General features: G+C 47.5%; 2 protein-coding genes across 2 annotated transcripts; both read right to left on the reverse strand.

Moving 5' to 3' along the window:
• Window positions 1–5,471: 5,471 nt before the first annotated feature.
• On the reverse strand, window positions 5,472–8,030 carry LOC101681993 (keratin, type I cuticular Ha1). Its single transcript, XM_045080976.1, has 6 exons — window positions 7,645–8,030; window positions 7,461–7,543; window positions 6,955–7,111; window positions 6,041–6,202; window positions 5,821–5,946; window positions 5,472–5,696 (listed from the first exon to the last, which is right to left on the reverse strand). The coding sequence occupies exons 1-6, from the start codon at window positions 7,990–7,992 to the stop codon at window positions 5,472–5,474; spliced, it is 1,101 nt and encodes a 366-aa protein (XP_044936911.1). The 5' UTR covers window positions 7,993–8,030.
• Window positions 8,031–15,903: 7,873 nt separating this feature from the next.
• On the reverse strand, window positions 15,904–21,231 carry LOC101688060 (keratin, type I cuticular Ha8). Its single transcript, XM_004772774.3, has 7 exons — window positions 20,803–21,231; window positions 19,224–19,306; window positions 18,038–18,194; window positions 17,545–17,706; window positions 17,333–17,458; window positions 16,737–16,957; window positions 15,904–16,039 (listed from the first exon to the last, which is right to left on the reverse strand). The coding sequence occupies exons 1-7, from the start codon at window positions 21,229–21,231 to the stop codon at window positions 15,904–15,906; spliced, it is 1,314 nt and encodes a 437-aa protein (XP_004772831.1).
• Between the last annotated feature and the right edge of the window lie 217 nt (window positions 21,232–21,448).

Raw genomic sequence — 21,448 nt, forward strand, 5'->3', positions numbered from 1 at the left:
TATGGAGTATTATGCCTCCATCAGAAAGGACGAATACCCAACTTTTGTAGCAACATGAACAGGACTGGAAGAGATTATGCTGAGTGAAATAAGTCAAGCAGAGAGAGTCAATTATGGTTTCACTTATTTGTGGAGCATAACAAAAAGCATGGAGGACAAGGGGAAATGGAGAGGAGAAGGGAGTTGAGGGAAATTGGAAGGGGAGGTGAACCTCGAGAGACGATGGACTCTGAAAAACAATCTGAGGGTTCTGAAGGGGCGGGGGGTGGAAGGTTGGGGAAACCAGATGGTGGGTATTAGAGAGGGCACAGATTGCATGGAGCACTGGGTGTGGTGTGAAAACAATGAATACTGTTATGCTGAAAATAAATAAATAAATAAAATAGATAGATAGATAGATAGATAGATAGATACTTTTTAAAATAAATAAATAACAGAATTTACAGATCCAAAATCTTTGCTCTTGGCCAGAATCTCCTTTGTTCTAGTGATAGCTTCTATTCAAAACATGTTTGGAGTTTTGTGTTTTGGAAATGTCTGTATCTTTTTTTTTTTCAGCATAACAAAGAAGGAAGTTTACAATAACATCCAAAAGAATAAAATACTTAGGAATAAAAGCAACCAAGGAAGAAAAGACTTGTACACTGAAAACTGCAAAACTTTACCAAAAGAAATTAAAGAAGATACAAGTAAATGGGAAAACCTCCTGTGTCTGCGGAAGATTTAGTATGTTTAACATGGCAGTATTGCCCGAAGAAATCCCTATCAAAGAGATTCAATGTGATCCCTATCAAAATCCCAATGATGTCTTTCTAAGAAATAGAAAACCTCATCCTAAAATTTACATGAGATTTCAAGGTACCCCAAATAGTGAAAACACTCTTTGTTTTGTTTATTTTTTTTTTATTTTTTCAGTGTTCCAAGATTCATTGTTTGTGCACCACACCCAGTGCTCCATGCAATATGTGCCCTCCTTAATACCCACCACTAGGCTCACCTTTAAAAAAGAAGAATGAAATTAGAAAATTCACACTTCCTTATTTCAAGACTTACTACAAAGCTATAATATTCAAAACAGTGTGACACTGGAGTAAGGACAGACATATAGACCAATGAAATAGAATAGGGAATCCAAAAATCATTCCTTCACATATATGATCAAATGATTTTCAAAAAGAATGCCATTCAGTGAAGGAAAGACAGTCTTTTCAATGAAGGGTGCTGAAAAAAACTGCATACTTACGTGCAAAGAATTAAGTTAGACCCTTACCTCACAACATATACAAAACACGAACCCAAAATGGATCATGGACCTAAATGAAAGAGCTAAAACTGTTAAACTTTTGGAAGAAATCATAGAGAAAAACTTCATGACATTGGGTGTGGCAATGATTTCCTGGCCATGGCACCAAAAGCATAGATAACAAAAGAGAAAAATAAATAAAATGAACTCCAGAAGATGTAAAAACTTCTGTGCACCAAAGGACACTATTAAGAGAGTGAAAAGGCAGCCCACAGAATGGAAGAAAATATTTGCAAATTGTATTTCTAATAAGGGATTAATATCCAGAGTATATAAAGAACTCCTACAACTCAACAACAGCAAAACTGAAAGACTCCATTAAAAACATGGTCAGAAGACTTGAATAGATATTTCTCCAAAGGTAAACCAAAGGTCAACAAGCACATGAAAAGGTGCTTCAACATCACTAATCATCAGGGAAATGCACACTAAAACCACAATGAGCTACCACTTCACACCAACTAGGATGGCTATTAGCAAAAACAAACAAATAATCCAGAATTTTAAAAGTTCTGGCGTTGTAGGGATAGGGTGGCTGGGCGATGGACACTGGGGAGGGTATGTACTATGGGGAGTGCTGCAAATTGTGTAAGCCTGATGATTCACAGACCTGTACCCCTGGGCAAATAATACATTATATGTTAATTTAAAAAAAAAAAAGAAAAAGAAAAGTGCTGGCGTAGATACGAAGAAATTGGAACCCTTGTGCATGGCTGGTAGGTATGTTAAATGGCATGGCCTCAAACAATTAAACACAGTTACCAAAGGATCCAGTAACTCCACTTCTAGGTGCAGACACAAAAGAATTGAAAGCAGGGACTTGAACAGATATATGTATAGCAGTGTTCACAGCAACATTAGTCCCAATAGCCAAAATACCCATCCATGGACAAATGGACAAACAAAATGTGATATACACAATGTATATTGTGTTTTGGAAATGTCTGAATATACAATGTACAATTATCTCATCTTTAAAGGGAATACAATTTTGATACCTGCTACATGAATAAGCCTTGAAAACATTATATCCAGTGAAATAAGCCAGACCACACACACACACACACACACACACACACAAAACAAATACTGTATGATTCCACTTATATGAGGTACCTAGAGTCTTCAAATTCATACGGACAGTGGAATGGCTGTTAGCAGAGGCTTGAGGCAGGGAGGTCATGAAGTTTAATAAGGACAGTTTTAGTTCAGATTGGTGAGAAAGTTCTGGAGAGGGATGGTGCTGGTGGACGCCCTTGAACTAAACACTTAAAAAAAAAGGCAAACTTGTAAATTTTATGTTATATATACATATGTATTTTTCCACACACACACACAAAAAAGAGAAAAACCAAGGTGTTGGCAGGGCTATGTTCCTTTCTGGAGGCTCTAACAGAGACTCCATTTCCTTCCCTTCTCCAGCATCTAGAAGCTACCTACTTTCTCGGTTTGTGGCCCCCCCTTCCTCCATCTTTAGGTCCTGCAATGAGAGCACCAGTCCTCATGCCACACTGCTCTGACCTGTGTCCTCGGTCTTATCTCCCTGTCCCTCTGGCTCTCCTCTGCCTCCCCTTCCATTTTGAAGGATCCCTGTGATTATATTGGCCCCATTGGATAATCCAGTTTAATCTCCTCCATTTTAAAGTCAGCTGGATGGCTGCTTCAATCCCATTCTCACCTTTAATTTACCTTTGTGTACAACCTAACACATTCCTGGGTTCCAGAAAACTACATGCTCATCTTTGCAGAGAAGGGGGACAGTCATTCTGCTTACCACAGGAGCCATTAACATTACTTTTGCATTACTGTAAGATAATAGATATAAGCAGAACTTGGAATAAAGGAACAAGCAAAATTATGGCTTCTGAACTGAGCTTGACCTCAGGTTTGGAAGAAATCACAGAAACAGTAGCAAACCACATCAGAGAAGGGATTCTAGGTCGGAGGCTGCTCACGAGCCAAGGAGGTGTGCATATCTGAATCCCTGGAAATTTGAGCTTTAAAAATAAGTGTCAGTGGTAACAATTATGGTGGAAACAATAAATAGTTGCTTTATCAAATATATATGTAATTTCAATCCATTTGGTTATTTTAGTACACAAGATTGTGTTTCACCAAAGTGGGGTCTGATATCTGCCTCAGAAAGCCTGGTTTGATGGGACAGTTCATGGGAAAAGGAAGAAACCTGAGTGCTTTCTGATCGTTTCGTGTCAAAATGGTCCTCTGGGGTTCTAGAAAGTCAATGCTTAACATTTCCTTGGCTCTTCTTTGAAATTAAAGATTCAAGTTCAAGCCTTTCTTGATGAATGCTACTGTCATTTTCAGTACTTGGTGATTTGTTTGCAGCACGAGCCTGAGTGTTCAGTGTCGGGGACAATGCCTTATGATAGCATAACTTAGGGACTAGTTTTATTCCTCTACAAGTTGTAAAAAAAAAAAACTTGCAGCCAGGACTATGTCTTTCTTGACATGTGTCTCCCTTCCCCACTATCCAGGATGTACATAGAGTAGGGAACAGGTAGTGGTTAGGATGGACTGAAAAAGGTGGGAATTATCAGATGAAGGTATCAGATCAGTCGGGAACAGAAGTGAACCCCTGGAGCCCAGGGTGATAATGATTCACTGACACAGGAGGAAGGAGGAAGACCTGGGCATAGCAGGCAGGCCAGAGCACCCCTTTGCTGGGTGTTCCTGAGGCTGCCTGGAAAGCCGGGACCACCAGGAACCAGGAAATACAGCACTGGACCTGAGGCTTCCTGCTGAGAAAAGATGAACTTTCCAGAGCCTCTTTCTCATGCCCAGCTCATGCCTTCTCCTTTCGAATTTAGAGGCAGTCAGCTCTAGAAGATGTCTAGGTCAACAGGGGAGAGTGGGAAACACGCAGGAATGGTCAAGAAGAGATGAAGTCTACAGCACTAGGGCTGCTCTGCCCTCCCCTCTGACAGCCTGCCTCACCCCTGCACCCAGGGTGCCAGGCCAGCCATCTGCCCGCCAGGCAAAGAACGGCTCTTGTACCCAAGAGTCAGGCCATTATGCAGCCTGACTTTCAAGTGGCTTTTTATAGAGTGCTCAAGAGATGGGCGTGGCAAAACGAATGAATACCAATGAGAAAGGCATCTGCTTTGCCAGGGAAATCAAGTTTATTAGCAGGTTACAAGGGAACGCCCTGGCATTTCCGAGGGTTCCCTGGGCGAGTGAAAAAGGAACAGACCACGGTGAAGAGAAGGGTGGGCAAGGAACAGCCTGCGGGGGGTGGGGAAGGGTGAGTTTCATGGCTGCCTTATTGGGGCGGCTGGAGCCATGTTCTCTGCCCCTTTTTGTCCAGAAAGCCAGTGTCGGGTCGAAGCTCTGGAACCTTGTGCCCTGCCTCCTTGCTTCTCTGGCAGCCCCTGGGCTCTAGCGCACGAAGGAGTTGCAGGGCCCACAGCGCGGGCGGGGGACACAGGGCGTGCAGGGGGCACAGGAATTAGAGACACAGGACCCGGAGGATCCACATGCATTCGTTGTGGCACAAGGGTTGCAGGGCAGCCTGGAGAAAAAGAAAGACGTGTAAAAGGTGAATTGAGGGAGGCTTGTAGTATATAGAAGAGCAGAATGCCTGTGGGATTTGACCTGTAACAGAGAGAGCCACAGATTCGCCTGCTGTAAAGCTCCCTATCAGATTGCTAATGTCTTCCTACCACATAGTGCCCAAAGTACTAGACAGAAACTCTAGAACTCTGGCTTTGACTCCCAACATTGTTCATTTGTAGATAGTGAGACTAGGAAAGTCGCTTAGCCTCTCCAAGCCCCAGTTTCTTCACCCACAGAATGGAAACAGTACTGATCCAACCGGCTTGGCAGTAACTACAAGGTCAGATAAGGTAGCGTATGGAGATGCACCCTCAACACAAAACAGTCTTGTAAAATGCAATAAACATCATTGATCTTATATCTATATGACCACATTTGAATGCAAATAAATAGCTGCACAATTGTAGTTTGTCCATCAAACAACTCTCTTTTCTGTATTTCTAATGATGGCTATATTGTGTTTTCTGAGTTCTGTTTGATCATGTCTGGTGTGGAGTCATAATTTCCTTTTGAAAGGATGCAATCTTTGTCTGGAGTCCAACGCAGAAGCACACTTATGTGAGCATGGTTTCATTAGATATCTCCAGCTAACTACTCACTTGCAGTCCTCGCTCTCCAGGAGGCCCCGGTACGTGTTGATCTCGCACTCCAGCCGGGCCCGCACGTCCAGCAGCACCTGGTACTCCTGGTTCTGCCGCTCCAGGTCACTCCTGATCTCAGCCAGCTGAGACTCCACGTTGGTGATCATGCATTGCAGCTGGGACAGCTGGGAGCTGTAGCGGGCCTCGGTCTCCGTCAGCGTGTTCTCCAGGGAGTCCCTCTGTGTGGGGAACATAAGGCAGGTCACACAGCCACTCCTCAGGGAGCTTCTCCATGGGATTCCAGAGAAGCCCCTGGCTTCACAAGGTCAGGAGAGTGTGGACAGTACCCTGAACAACACCCACCAGGTTGTGCTGGGCCTGCAGCTCGATCTCCAGGGCGTTGACCGTGCGTCTCAGCTCAATGATCTCCGCCTGGCAGGACTGCAGCTGCTCCGAACTGGACACCACCTGCTTGTTCAGCTCCTCGGTCTGAAACAGCACAGGGGAGAAGACAGGGTCAGACCCTGCCTCAAGAGCCCTAAGGGGCCAAGGGTTCTGAGCGGCCATGTGCTGAGATGCCCACCTGGGTGGTGAACCATTCTTCCACGTCCCTGCGGTTGGTCTCCACCAGAGCCTCATACTGACACCTGGTCTCATTGAGGACGCGGTTCAGGTCCACAGCAGGGGCTGCGTCCACCTCCACGTTGAGGCGGTCTCCAATCTGGCAGCGCAGGGTGTTGACTTCCTGTGGATGCAGAAAAGGCAAGAGTGACTCTCCTCAGTGAAGAATAAACTTGAGCCCCATTAGTCTATTTCTTTGGAAAAGAGACTTTGAGTGGAGCAGTCTGTGACAACTCAAGGCAAAATGCTCTGTGCTCCATGTGGCAGAGCTCCCTCCTCACACAACTGTGCCATGGCACTTGGGCTCAAATCCGAGGATTTGCTCGGATGCCACCAAAAGATGGACTAATTCCCAATGTTCCCAATTTGCAGACTGACTGCAGAAGACCTCATAATACAAAGAATTCACTGTACAATTTCAGATTGTATAGCAAACAATTCTTGCCATCAAATAAGATCATGGCATGGCCCCTCCAGGAGAAAGGAGGAGCCCCAGAACATTTTTCAATAAGACTTTGAAAGAGTGGAGATTTAGATCTACCAGGTTTGATTCTGTGACTTTTGGGGAGAGAGATGAGTTGGTAGGGCATGAATACAGCAACGCTGAGGCTCATTCAACAGCTCGGTGATCAATCAGAAGCTGATGGAGGGACTCTAGGAAACTCACATGACGCACCAGTTTTGAGTGAAAGATACACCTTATCTGAGAACATGGATAGGTTTCATCTCTTGTTTTTTCATTCATCCTGAAGTTTTGGTGTTTTTAAAGGAAAATCATAAAGTCAGCCCCAACCTCATATTCCAGTTTATGCCATCCCAAATCACTCAGTACCTGAGGCTGAGCTAGGGTACTTCATTTTTCATTTCTGGTCTCACCTCCTCATGGTTCCTCTTGAGGCACAGGAGCTCCTCCTTCAGGGACTCCACCTGGGCCTCCAGGTCGGATTTGCACAGGGTCAGCTCATCCAGGATCCTGCGTAGGCCATTGATGTCTGACTCCACCAGCTGCCTCAAGCCCAGCTCTGTCTCATACCTGCACAAGGACAAGGTCAAATCAGTGACCAGCAGACCTCCAAGATGTACAGAAATTACCTTTGATAGCCCCCATGCACTTAGCCTTTCCATTTTCTGCAATGAGTAGACCCAAGAGACAGAGGGTTCTGGAATCTCAGTCCAGACCAAATATTGATCCAAAAATAAACAGATCGATTTGAGTCCTCATCTATTTTTGTGATTCCTTTACTTGGTTCTCCTCAATCCCTATCGGATTCTTCACGACCGATGGATGGAAGTGTGGTTCAGTAAAACTATGGAAAATCCCTTTCACTTATCCAGAGATGAAACAAAAGGAATGACATCAGTGTGAAATCTGAACAACTCACTTGGTTCTGAAATCATCCGCAGCCAACTTGGCATTGTCGATCTGCACCACCAGCCTGGCGTTCTCAGACTTGGCACACAGAATCTGAAAGCAAGATTCTACTGTGAGGGCCACTTGAACTTGAGAAGGTCTTATTGTTCAAGGACAGTCAGTTGCTGTTGCACCCTCACAGAAGCCCCTCTCACCTTCTGCTGGAGCTCCTCAATGGTCCGGAAGTAGGACTGGTAGCTGGGACACACATAGGGCTCCTGCTGCTGGCACCGTTCCCGGATGCGGCTCTCCAGCTCCGCATTCTCCCGCTCCAGCTGGCGCACCTTCTCCAGGTAGCTGGCCAGACGGTCATTCAGGAACTGCATGGTCTCCTTCTCGCTGCCATTGAAGGAGCCCTCACAGAACCAGCCGCAGTTGCCCACATTGGCGGGGATGTTGCAGGCTCCGGGCAGGGTGCAGGTGTGGCAGCTGGGGGGCACACAGGGCCGGGAGGAGCAGGTGGAGCGGCAGCTCACGTTGGGCAGGCAGCAGTTGTAAGGCATGGTGCTGGAGGGAGCAAGGCACCTGGCTGAACACAGAGTCCAAGTTCTCCAAGGAGCTTGTGGATTTCCTTCCTCTGACGAGGATTTATATTCCCTTCACAGAGGGTGTGGACATGGTATGTAATGTCTTTTTTCTCTCTATGTCTTCTCTGGTTTTCAAATGCCCTTCCCTCAGTCTGTTATTTGCCTTCCTCAGAAGAGTCCCTTGTCCCATAAAATTCTTTACTTGGGCTTCTTGCTAAGTCAGGACTCCTCTTCAGGCAGTATACCCATAAAATCAGAGTTTTGTGGTAGATCTTAAAAGAGGCCACACAGTCTGGCCCAGGTATCTGCCCTTGTTAATGGGGAGTTGGTCCATCCAATGACATTCTTCTGTGTTATGTGATCCTGTAAACCCATACTCAGACTCATTTCCTGGCCCACCTGGCATTTCTAGGGAGGGACTGGGATTGAGTCAAAGAAGAAGTTTCATTGAACTCCCTTTCCATCTGCTTTAAGGGAAGAATCCTTCAATAGTGCACCATTCCAAGCCTTGTAAGCCTTGATGTGGATAAGGACTGAGTTGGGCCATGGCTGAGAAGGATGGAGAACTGTTTGTGGAATGCCTCCTATATTTTGTGTACATGGATTATAGAAGCATTTCAAAGGAAGAGGCTCTGATCATTGCTTTAAGAACAGGGAAGTTTCTGGAGGAAGAGATCATTTGGAAGGATTCCTGAGAGAATCATATAAATGTATTTTAACTGTCCAGGAGAAGTATCTGGGACTGGCTTGGAAAGGAAAAAGGCACTGCTAGTCAAACCTTACCACTGGTCTAGCTTTAGACCAGGATGAGCAGATAATCGGGGAAATCGAGAGATTGCCCAAAGGAGGATGATCTTAAAACTTCATGTGTATTGACCTTATATTCCATCATATGCCCATGTTGGCTTTAATATTTTCAAAGAACAGTTTTACAATTTCCAGTTAAACTTTCTAAGATTTTGCCCAATCTTCTCAGTAAAATCAACACACCCAGAAGATGGGCCACATCCCGTCCTGGAACCCCATCCCCAGCCTTACTGAGTTACACGCAATCTGGTTTAAGAACCAAATGTTAAAAGGCACTGAGGAGGGCTCTGTAGTGGTATAATTGAATCCAAGGACTAAGGCACCAGGATAGAAACTGCTGAGACAGAGCAGAAGCAAGTTTGGCAGAGCAAGCTTGAAGTCATACAGGGTTGACTTGGGAGGGGAGGGAAGGCACCAGAAGGTCTGTGGAAAGGGGTGGCCCAAGTTCTAAGTATATAAAGGTTGCATAATTATAGGCCCCACTGGGGTACCCCCTGCATCTTGGGTAGCAGCATCTCAATTTCCATTGTGGCTTTGGCTCCCAGCCAGAATGGTAGTTTTATTGACAACTTATTGGAGTCCTTCTCCCCAACAAGCTTTCATGATGGTATTCATGCAGCACTCCGCTTGGGTCCCAGATAAAAGGTCCTCCATCTACCCTCTCCAAAGTCATTATCTCACCACTTATTATAATGCCATTCAGACGGAAAGCCCCACCACACTACAAAGAAGCCCAGACTTATAATAAAACCAAAATTTCTTTGTTTTCCTCCCAGACAATTAAAGGGGCAGAAATAGGTGGGTCCTGAGGCAGGCACCACTGAGACTTTCCAGAGGAAGGATGCAAGGCCAGGCAGAGGGAGCATCTGTCTCACTCGAGCATCTGTCTCACTTGGGACAGATGGAAAGGCCTGTCCATCAGACTGATGAGTGTTTGCTTAGAGGGAATAGCACTGGCATCCTGCTTCCTGCCTCTTGTCAGCCTGCTCCAGAGCACTGGCTTTCCAACCCAGAGCAGTTCCTCACCCCTGCCTTCCTCCCTACCCAAGGACACTGGCCGCTGAGCACAGAACAATGGCCGCAGTTTTTCAAGTTCTCTGGCCGAGCCCACTGATTGGCCAGCACAGCCTCACAGGGGCTTTAGTCCAAGGAGAGTGTTTAGGTCTAAGAAAGAGAAGATTCAAGAATTGGGTCAACAAAAAAGCAGAACTAGAATTTGCATGCAAAGCCAAGAAACCAGGGAAATGGAAACCAGGAGCAGTGCATTGAATAAGAGATAACAACGGACCAGAGAAGCAAGGAAAGAATCCTCAGAACCGTTGCAGCCATGCTGCTCCGACAAAGTGAGCCCATCTTCAAATGAGTGCACCTGGAGAATGCAATGCTGAGAAGTAGCCAAGACGACCCAAATCCATGGGCAGAAGACTGACCCACCCTGCTGAGAGTCCCACAGGATGTAAATCAAGATGATTCAGAAAAGATCTACAGACATGGGATCACAGCTTCTGAGGCCTCCAAAAGAAGTGACCTTTCCCGAGGTGCCCAGACCAGAGCATCACCTCCATGATCCTGTCTGAGATTTGTCTGTGGCTGAGAAATACAGGATTGTCTATATGCGGCAGCATAATCAGAAGGGGACAATGCCTCCTGTTCCAGAATGAGTAAGGTGTGAACAGGAGAAAGGAAGAAAGGAGCAGAGGAGGACAGAGCTGCACTGGCTTCAGATCATGGCCAACCAGAAACCACACCAAAGACACGGGAATGAACAGGCTACAACCAGAGATTCTTTTTTCCCTGCCGGCCACCCCACAGATGCAATGGCACAAGGATTCAGGAGAGGGACAGGAGACGGAGTGACTGGTGAGTGAACACAATGCTGCCATCCCCTTGTAAATCTTGCCTCTGCCTTGTAGTGTTTTTTAAAATTCCAGTAGGCTTGAGTGAATTTGCTTCTTGAATTAGTGGGGGGAAAGGGACTCCTGCACTGTAAGGTCTTCGAGAACTCACACAGCCTAGGAGTCAACTTTGTGTACTCTCTCGATTTCCTAATTGAAATATCTGCAAATTGTACTCACTCAAAGAGAAACTGAGTGGTCAAGAGACGATCAAGCCCACGTTCTTTCTTTAGATCAATTTTATTCAAAGCACATTTATGGTGCAGCTTCTCCATGCTGGGCACAGGGATACATTGGAACAGAAGAATCATCGTTCTGGTAGAGGATTATATTTTTATGAGCAATTCAGGCTCATATGGGTCCCCAAAATATCTGAGAAACAAAACGGTGAGATATTGAAGAGATGTGAGATGGACATGTCTGGAAATATGTTTGTATTTAATGTAATTAGGAAATTGCATATACAACATTAAGGGCAGAAGTCATTTATTGAATCTCTGGCAGGGCTGGGGACAGGGACAGGGGGACAGGGACACGGGGACAGTGGGGAGATGACATGCTGCAGTCCTCTGTGAGCTCTCAGTCCTGCTGAGCACACATATGGGCCCACAACAACCTCTAGTATAAGGTGATATCCTTGGACCCTACCGTCCCAAAAGTTTCTTCCTTATTCCTTCACTTCTTTCCCACACATATTCCTGTCCCAGCCTCCAGTCGGATCATTTTAAACCAGTGTCTGATTCTCTGCCTGGAGATGGGGGATGAGACCATTTCAGATTATTTACCTGTATCCCGAAGGAGACTGAGTAGTAAACCCTATTCCCTAGGTGACTCGGGGGTAGGATTCAAAGAAGCAGTCTCCTCAGAGCCTTAATCCCTTTAAGAATCCTGTCTTCCATGAGGTCTGGTTATTATTTTTTTTGGTAGTTGGTTCTTTTTGCTTTGGACACCACAGTCGAGTGGTCTGGCTGCCCCGCGGGATCCCCAGAGGCATCGTGGTACTAGGGTACGCTTCCAAGCACGTGGAAGAGTTCTCCAGGACACAGTATGGGGTAGCAGAAGAAGAAGAAGCAATATTAAATCAAGCAAGTGAAAGAGGAAGTGTCAAAGGGCCTGAGACTTATGTGGGAAAATGGGGGTGACGCGTGAGCCAGCTGGTGAGCAGGCACACGCCGGCCACCCTTGGGATGAGATCTACTACCAGGAGAGGCATCTTGGTGGAGGGCCTCGGGGCACGTGTTTAGCATGTCCGGCAACCCTGCAGGGAGAAAGGAGAGGCAAGGGAGGGAGCTTTAGACACAAAGTCCAGCGTAAAAGGGGAGCCTCAGCTGAAGAAGGCTAGGGGACGGCCAAAGGACAGAAGCTCGGTCTGAAATGTGGTTGGGATGGGGAAGATCCGGCAAGATGGGAGTAAACACAGGAAGATTCTCCTTAGGGAGATTCCCAGACCCTATAAAATCCATCAGCGCCGCCTCACCACAGGATCAGACAGTCGGTCTGAATGGGCAGTCTTAGGCAGATCTGCCTCCAGCCCTTAGCAGTTGCGTACAGGGACCGGGCAAAGGGCTTGAGAGACAGACCACAGGGAGACCTCATGGGCTCATTTCCCTCCCAACCCTGAACTTCTCCCCCTGCAAAATGGGGACTGTGGAGCCTGCTCTGCCTCTCCCGGGCGTCTGGGGCATTTCAAACTGGATAGCCTGTGTGAAAGCACGTTGTAAGTGGTGAAGGGATGGATAGGTAAGTGATTCGGCTGTTTTTCTCTCCTCTTCCTCAGTAGACAGAGTATTTTTAACAATGGCGGGGGGGGGGGGTGACCTTCTTTCATGATTTGCAGTCATTAAAATTGCCAGGGTTCTCAGACTATTTTGAAATGAGGTACAACCTTTATTTCTTGTGCTGCCCTTTGTGGCAGAAATTCTCAGCAGTGGTTCTGCTAGCATAAACACTCTACCATTTCCTTCAAGGAAAAGGAACCAAAACAATGGGGTGATTATGGTTCTGTCATCCTGCCCACACAATCGGAGACTTGGGCTACGTGCAGCACAGTGGTTAGGAGTACAGTTGCTAGAGGTAGACAGCCTGGATCTCAATCCTGGCTTCACCACCTACTAGCTGTGTGACCTTGGGCATGTTCCTTAATCTCTCTGAGCCATGGTTTCTCACTCCAAAACAGGGATTATATGAGTTTATATACATAAATGTATCTGTAACTTAGATGAGTGCCATGGCTCAATGAATGTGAGCTTCAGTGTTGGTGACGATGATGGTGATGATGGTGGTGATGAGGGACTGTTTGGTCTCTGAAGAAGCTCTTCACACACACCCCAAACAGAGTGATGCCTCCACCCAGCATTTCTTCCCAGGAAACCCAAACCACTTCACACATACATTACGCACCACACACAGACACACACACACACACACACACAATGTCTCATCAAATCTCCTCTTTTAAGTATAATCAAGGGGCTGGACATGAACTTAAGAAGCACAGGTCAATTACCCTGGGGCCCCACTGACTCATTTCATGTCACCAGAAGAATCCCTCAACCACTCAATGACTCACCTTCTCTCCCTCTCCTTAAAAGGGAAAAGCAATGCTCACCTACTGTCACGGTGCAAGAATAAGTGGGTTTGTTTTGTTAGACTGCTTTGAACTTGTTGGATGAAAGGAGCTTTTAAAGTACAAAGGAAAAGCAAAGGTATTTTGGCCAGGTGCTAAATTAAAACTTACCAAGATTGTTCTTTCTTATTGGGACCTACCCTTAGAGATGTATCACCTGAGACACCTGGCTCAGTGGATTAAGTGTCTGCCTTCGGCTCAGGTCATGGTGACCTGGATCCCAGGATCGAGCCCCATGTCAGGCTCCTTGCTCAGCAGGGAGTCAGCTTCTCCCTCTGCCTGCTCTGTCTGCCACTCCCCCTGCTTTGCATTATTTCTCCCTCTCTCTATTACACACACACACACACACACACACACATAATCTTTTTTTTTAAATCCTTAAAGGGACGCCTGGGTAGCTCAGTGGGTTAAAGCCTCTGCCTTTGGCTCAGGTCATGGTCTCAGGGTCCTGGGATCAAGCCCCACATCAGGCTCTCTGCTTGGTGGAGAGCCTGCTTTCCCCTCTCTCTCTGCCTACCTGTGATCTCTCTCTCTCTGTCAAATAAATAAATAAAATCTTGGGAAAAAGTCCTTAAAAAGAGAGACAGAGAGATGTCACCTGTACCCAAATACCTATACAGCTTCGAAAAAAGAACAGAGGCAGAGTGGAGAAGGGAGGGAAGGGTGTGACAGCCTCTGACCCTTCCATATTCCCTGTGTTGGAAGTCCTGGTGCTTTCCAAGCAAATCAGTCTTTCCCACACAGATGGTGGCCAACAGGTAGGATTTTGGATTTGAGAACAGTCGGAGGCACAAAAACCAGGGCCTGGCTTAAGATCTCTCCACCCTTCAGGCTTGGGACTATGGTCACTCCTCACCAGGATGGGCTGGACTTTGTAAATTTCTCAGCAGGCTACTCTGATTTGGAGATCTCACAGAGCAGAGAGGAGACGAGAACCAGCTTGTGGGGGTTGGTGTGTCAGCTCTCCTTGAACACTTGTAACCTCACCAGTGAATAAGACCTAGACCTCGGGGGGTCATAGAATCTGGGAACTAAAACACCCTCTACAATCATCTCATCCAGCCCCATCAGATGCCTGAGTATCCTCCTCAACACCCCCACCAGGTGGTTATAAAGACCTGCTTGTATGCCTCCAATGATGGGGAACTCACTGCTTCCCATCTCTGGGCAGCTCTGACAATGCTCTCTGGAGACATGCTGTTCTTGGCCATGGCTGCCTAAACATGGAGCTTCTGGTTCATGTGTCTACTGTCTACAAGGTCCAAGCCAAGCAGCTGCCAGTAAGCTTGCTAGTGGAGCTCATGAGGAAGCTTGGGTGGGTCCATTTGGCCTTCTCTAGACTGATAGTCTGACAGGCTCAGCAACCATCATCCTTTAATACATTCAGCATTTCATAACGTGCAGGGGAAAGGTGCTGCCTTGATCCGATGAGATACTGCTCACACACAGAATCTATAGGAGGCCACAGCCAACTCCTTCTACAACACATCTGGCCCGTGAGGGGTTCAGTCTCCAAAGAAACGCCCTAACCCTGTGATTCTCAAACTTGAGCCTGTATAGAATCACCTAGAAGGCTCAATAAATCAGACTGCTTATTCAGAAAGTCGGAGGTGGGGCCCAAGACTTTGCATTTCCTAGAAGTCCCCAAGTAAAGCTGGTTCTACTGGTTGGAACACTTTCAGAACCACTACCTCAAAACTTCTCATGTTTAATATTTTTCCCTACAGTACCTCCAAAGTATAGGCTTTGGGCCTAACTCAGGGAGACCAGGGTTCAAGTCTTGATTCAGCCACCAGATGCTCCCTCATTGCAGGCTTTGGCAGGTCTCTGTTGTCACAAGATCTCTGAATCCCCAGGACTGTGCCTTGCTTGCCATGGGCCCATGATCACAAAAGCTTACTTTAAGTAGAGCATTCTAGGGGTCCTGGCAGAAACTCTGACCTGAGCTTCTCCTTTGCACAAGGATGAAGGCTCTGCCCTGATAAGGGGAGATTTTAGCTGGTGCAAGTATTTTAAAAGCTCTGTGAATCCAGCTCTAATAAGTTTTAGATACTTATGGATACCCAGTTACAGCTGGGTATCTGTCAACGGTGTCATTTTGCTGCAGGCCGATTTTCAACTGTGGTCCTGGCTGCCTTTGCCATCTCCCAGGACCCCTTCTGTGAGGGAGCCCCCAACCCCTGCTTCTGTGGGAACAGCTGTCTCGAGGGGTCCCTCGGCAACACTCTTGGCATAGGATGGAGACACTGACCACGGGCCCTGGACTCTTCGTGCTGCCGAAGTGAGGTTTATTAGCAAAATAAAAACAAGGCTACCTACCACTTCTCAGACTGTGAAGCAACAGGAGAAAGCAAAAGAAGTGTTCAGGACACCCTAAAGAGAGGAAGCCAGAGCTGAGCCGCTGGACTAGAAAGCCCATCAGCAGAGAAGCGTCGCCGGGCATCAGTCTCCTGCCCTATAGGCCAAGGGAGCAAGCCCTCGGGGGTCGGGCCTGCGGAATGGAGACAGCGGAGCTGCAGACGGTTCCCATCTCCTGAGTCCTCAGGGCTGAGGAGTGTGTCAGCATCGAGGTGTCGAGCTGGAGCCACAAGAGGCCCGAGGAGGCCCAGAAAGGCAGGGAGAGCAGGGGGTACAGGCTGCAGGGGTTGGGCGGGGGGTGCTGGAAGCTGGGGTCGCACACGGGTTGCAAGGGAGCCTGCGGAGAGAAAAACGTGTTTGAAACACTGACGTCAGAAGTGCATGAAAGACAAAAGTACACAGGCATTTCAAAATCGGAAAAGCAAAAGGGGATTGTAGACCTTGGAGTTCCAGCTGGGCCTAGAAAGTCCACAGTGGAGCTGGGACCAGAGCTCATGGTGCCCTTCCGGATGCAGGTAAAGGAACATGGACAAGAAAGGCAGAAAGGCTGGCCAAGCAAAAGCAGCTCAGCTGCCCTCCTGATTGACACATAGCCCCCTGTCTTGTTCCTTATTGCTTAACGGGGTGTTCTATCCACCTTACCTCTTGCACAGCACAATGGGAGGACAAAATGAAAGAAGGGTTGCCAATGCCCTTAGCAATGTTTTTTAACATTGAGCATCAAGAATCCCTGTTACTAGAATACTTCTTCCAGAGAGAATTTAACAAAACCTAAATACACTGAGCTTTCAGTATTTCAGCCCCCCTGTGGCAGTGACTGGCATCTGGGAATATAACGTGGTCAGCAGAATGGATGGCATGAGCTGAAAAGTTCCCTCACACCTTCCCTTATGTCCAAGCAGCTCACCAGGCTTACCAGGTAGCAAGTTTGTCCCCAGAGATGCAATCTGCCATGCCACCCCTCCTTTCAAATCATCCCCACAAAAGGGCTTTGTTTTTATACATGACATTGGCACAAACATTGGGATACACACTTGCAGTCCTCGCTCTCCAGAAGTTTCCGGTACGTGTTGATTTCGCCCTCCAGCCGGGCCTTGACGTCCAGCAGCACCTGGTACTCCTGATTCTGCCGCTCCAGGTCACCCCGGATCTCAGACAGCTGCTCCTCCACGTTGCTGATCAGCACCTGCATCTGGGCCAGCTCGGTGCCGAAGCGGGCATCAGCTTCACACAGGGAGTTCTGCAGACAGTCTTTCTGTAATGGCAAAGGGGGAGGCAGGTGGAAAATTGTGGACTGCAGCTCTCAGTCTCTCCAGTAAGACTGTGATACCCCGGGGTATTGCCAGACCTGGAGAACAATCTAGCTCCTGTTAGAAGACCTCAGATAGAATAACCAACAATGTGCCATTGCTCTTCATTGCAGACACAGGATAAGTGTGCAGGACCTGCCCCATATGGGTGAATGTTCATTCCCCAGCATCCACATCTATGAGAAGGTTCTTGCACAGGCAAGGAATTTGAGGTTTGAACTGTGTCCTGGTCTATATTTAAGGGGGGCCGGTACTGAGCCAGGAACTGCTCTTGGGAGTGGGAGCCAAGCAGAGGCCTCTAGGTGTGCACAGGAACTCACCAGCGTGTGCTGGGCCTGAAGCTCCACCTCCAGGGCGTTCACCGTGCGTCTCAGCTCCAGGATCTCCGACTGGCAGCACCGCAGCTCCTCGGAGCACGACATGTCCTGCTTGCTGATGCTTTCAGACTGAAGCACAAGGCCACAGAGACATGATCAGCAACCTTCCCATTGGAAAGCCGGGGTCCCTCCCAGCTCTGAGGCAGCACCCTCACCTGATCCTGGAACCACTCTTCCAGATCATTGTGGTTGGTCTGCACCACGGCCTCATAGTGGCACCGCATCTCCTGGAGCACACTGCTCATGTCCACGGTGGGCTCCACGTCCAGCTTAATCTGGAGCTTGTCCCCCAGTTGGCTCCTCAGAATGTGGACTTCCTGTGGGCACAGGAGGGGGACATCCCAGTCATAGAGTCCCCACTGCCCTCCACCCCAAAGCCTCATCTCCCACTATCTACCCTCCCCAGTGATTTCCCTGTGCTCCTCTGCAGATAAGGCACTAGCCTAGCATTAGCCTAGCAACTTCCAAAGGCTGTGGATGAAGAGCAATTTTCTACTGAAAGCTGGAGCTCACCTCCATAGCTTTTGAGGTTTAACCACAGGGCAAGGCCTGCAGAGCTTCCATCCTGAGCAGGAAGAAGAGCTTCACTGCTCCCCCCAAACGAGCCCGAATTCATCCCCAGAAAGTCTGACACAAAGGGCCATGTACCTGCTCATGGTTCTTCTTAAGGCAGAGCACCTCTTCCTTGAGGGATTCCAGCTGGGCCTCCAGGTCACATTTGGCGAGTGTGAGGTCATCCAGTGCCCTGCGCAGGCCACAGATGTCGGCCTCCCCCAGCTGGCAGAGCGAGTGTTCCGTCTGGTACCTTTAGAAGGAATGATATAGGAGTAGGGGGTAGAGAGCAAAGGGGCCCCAGGACACTGGCAGCCATTCTACCAGCATCCTTCTGCAGTCTAATTGTGAGCTGCTATTTTGTAGGTGGCACACTCCCAGCCCAAAAAGCAATGGGGTATGTCCCACTCATTTGACACTAAGCACCACTAGGCAGAGCGGCCAGTACTGAGGGTGCTGGGGTAGACACATGGTCAGCATCTGCCCTCAGGGCCTGATGGCCAAAGACAGGGCAGCAGAGTAATCTGACAACTGCCATGCCAGGTGATCCCCACAGACCCTCCTCTTCCATGCCCCCTACTAAGGCAGACTCTGGGTCCTCTCTCAGATTGGAAGCCAAACGCTTCTAATGGGAGGTTGGAAATAGCTTTCTTTAGCCCCAGAGGAGTGAGGCTTCTACAGAGCTCTAAAGAAAGACAATAAAACACAATGCTCCTTCCTGTTCCTGGGTTGGACCTTCTCAGGTGGCATAAATCTTTTGACCTTCCCAAGCCTCCATCATCATAGACAGTGGAGCATGATATTTGTTGTGAGTTCCTAGTGCTAGTGCTCACAACTGGCTGGGCTGCAGCATGGAAACACCCTCATGGAGGCAGCAGAATTTGGTAGGAAATGGCCTTCGGGGTAGGAAATGTGGTGCCGGTTCCAGTCCTACCACTCAGTAGCCACGTGGCTTCAGACAGGTCACTTCAGGGCCCTGAGCTTTGGTACTTTCACAAGGATGGAGCCATTACTGCCCTGCCTACCTCCCCAGGTCCTGGGAACAATAGCAGCAAATGTATGATGTATTCTCAAACATGCCGTGGACCATAAAAGCTAAACAACCGAGGGGCAGAGGAGTGTTCTTTCAAGACCTTGGACATCATGCCCTCTCTTTTCTCCTGCTGTAACTATCAGTTTGGGATCTTGGTCAATTATATCTCTGATGCGAACTGCATCACAAGAGACAAGAAGTTAGGCTAGGCACCTGCCTCCTCCCTCTGCCTGTTCTACCCCAACTCACTTGGTCCTGAAGTCATCTGCAGCCAGCTTCGCATTGTCTATTTGCACGACCAGCTTATTGTTCTCAGATTTGGTGCACAGGATCTGGGGAAAGAAAGTAGGTTTAGTAAGTCCCTATCCCCAGAGCCATCAATGGCCTCGGGTCAAAAGAAGTTGCATTGGCTGAGATTCAAACGACAACATCCCCTTGAACAACACAAACTCCCAAACATGTAAGAAATGCTGCTGTGATACACGGTTGGGGCTATGCTTGAGGATGCTTGGCAGAGACAAAAGGCATATAGCCAAAAGAACTGGGAGATGGAAAGGAATAGCAAACTGAACATATAAGAGAGACTTAATTTTATTTTGCCAGCCATGATACTTAGCCTTATATAAACAAGATCTGAAATCTAGGCCACAGAACAATGAGCTAGCTGGTTATGAAAGCTTTAAATGAAGGGGGACAGATTCTCAATCAGAAGTCCCTTATGCTGGTTGGCCAACTTCCCCAAAGGTCTTCTGTGAATCTATCCGGGTTTCTGTGATCCCTATTTGACATGATTTGCCTTCCTATCTCCAAAGCAAAGGTGTAGTTTCTTTTTTTTTTTTTAAAGATTTTATTTATTTATTTGACAGAGAGAAATCACAAGCAGGCAGAGAGGCAGGGAGAGAGAGAGAGAGGAGGAATCAGGCTCCCCGCTGAGCAGAGAGCCCGATGCGGGACTCGATCCCAGGACCCTGAGATCATGACCTGAGCCGAAGGCAGCGGCTTAACCCACTGAGCCACCCAGGCGCCCCAGGTGTAGTTTCTTAAGAAGCATTGGATTGATTATCAAAGGGGCCAGGAGCTATGCAGAAGAGACAAATGCTACTGAATGGACATATATTGGTTCATAAAGGACACTAGAATACACTGCCTTGTACTGCGCCAGAACTTAGGTTGCACTGTTTTTGCAACTACAATGTTAGAATTTTTTTTAAGATTTTATTTATTTATTTGACAAAGAAAGATCACAAGTAGGCAGAGAGGCAGGCAGAGAGAGAGAGGAGGATGCAGGCTCCCTGCCAAGGAGAGGACCCAATGTGGGGCTCAATCCCAGGACCCTGGGATCATGACCTGAGCTAAATTAAAGGCAGAGGCTTTAACCCTCTGAGCCACCCAGGATCCCCAATGTTAGAATTTTAAGTACCGAGACTAAGTAAACATAGACTCAGAATCCTGGAGAGATTCAAATCCAACATCTCATCTTTTACATATTCCCATTCATCTGCACTTGAGAAATTATCTTCCCACAACCAAAAAAAAATTTTTTTCAACAGTGGCTGTTTCTACTTCCAATCCAGGCCCTGAAAATTTTGTGCAAATGTCAGTAATCTTTTTCTATAAAGGGCCAGACAGTAAATATATAAGACTTTGAAGGCCATGAATCTCTATCACAACTATTCAACTCTGCCATTAGAGCACAGAAGCAGCCATATGCAATACATTAATGAATGAGCATGGCCATGTACCAATAAAACTTTATTTATAAAATCAGTCAGTAGGCCAAGTGGGCCATAGTTTACCAAACCTTGATCTGAAGCACCACAAACCTCACCTTCTGCTGGAGCTCCTCAATGGTCTGGAAGTAGGACTGGTAGTCTGGACACATGGTGGACTCGTGACATTTGCTCGACTCTCGGATCATGGTCTCCAGCTCCTCATTGTCCCGCTCCAGCTGGCGCACCTTCTCCAGGTAGTTGGCCAGACGATCATTCAGGAACTGCATGGTCACCTTCTCATGGCCATTCGGGGCACCTTCCACATAGTTCTCACAGACTCCAACGTTGCCGGGAATGTTGCAGGTCCCTGGCAAGGGGCAAGCGGTGTGGCAGCTGAAGGGCATACAAAGGCTGGGTTTGCCCAGAGGGGTTGCCCCCACACGCGCTCGGTTAGCATGTGCCAGGATGGCTGACAGGCACTGAGAGGCAGCCTTGGTCTCCGGAACCTGTCCGCTGAGAAGATAATTACAGCGATGAGAAGTCATGGTGCTGAAGGCCAGACGTGTGCTTTGCCTACAGTTAGATTTGCTTGAAGTAGAAGCCTTCTTCCTCCAGACCTTATATAGGTCTGTAGTGGGTGTTGGTGCAAGAAAACAGGCATTTTCCTCATTAATATTTATGTTGATTCTCATACAATCACCCTATTAGTCAGTGATTTTTTGTCTCTTATAAAGAGTTAATGAGCTCATGAAAGAGGCCTTC

Source organism: Mustela putorius, unplaced genomic scaffold (genome assembly GCF_011764305.1).
Source record: "Mustela putorius furo isolate JIRA1106 unplaced genomic scaffold, ASM1176430v1.1 tig00000487_pilon_pilon_pilon, whole genome shotgun sequence".
Lineage (NCBI taxonomy): Eukaryota > Metazoa > Chordata > Mammalia > Carnivora > Mustelidae > Mustela > Mustela putorius.

Bases quoted from the DNA above. Each gene is read 5' to 3' on its own strand.
- LOC101681993 (XM_045080976.1), bottom strand. From the start codon at position 7,992: ATGCCTTACAACTGCTGCCTGCCCAACGTGAGCTGCCGCTCCACCTGC. The intron at 5,947-6,040 runs GTGGGCATCTCA...GTGCTGTTTCAG, and splicing joins AAGAATGGTTCACCACCCAG to ACCGAGGAGCTGAACAAGCA. The intron at 5,697-5,820 runs GTGGGTGTTGTT...TTCCCCACACAG, and splicing joins TGCAGGCCCAGCACAACCTG to AGGGACTCCCTGGAGAACAC.
- LOC101688060 (XM_004772774.3), bottom strand. From the start codon at position 21,231: ATGACTTCTCATCGCTGTAATTATCTTCTCAGCGGACAGGTTCCGGAG. The intron at 17,707-18,037 runs GTACATGGCCCT...CTGTGCCCACAG, and splicing joins TTAAGAAGAACCATGAGCAG to GAAGTCCACATTCTGAGGAG. The intron at 16,040-16,736 runs GTGTGTATCCCA...TTCTCTCCGCAG, and splicing joins CTGGAGAGCGAGGACTGCAA to GCTCCCTTGCAACCCGTGTG.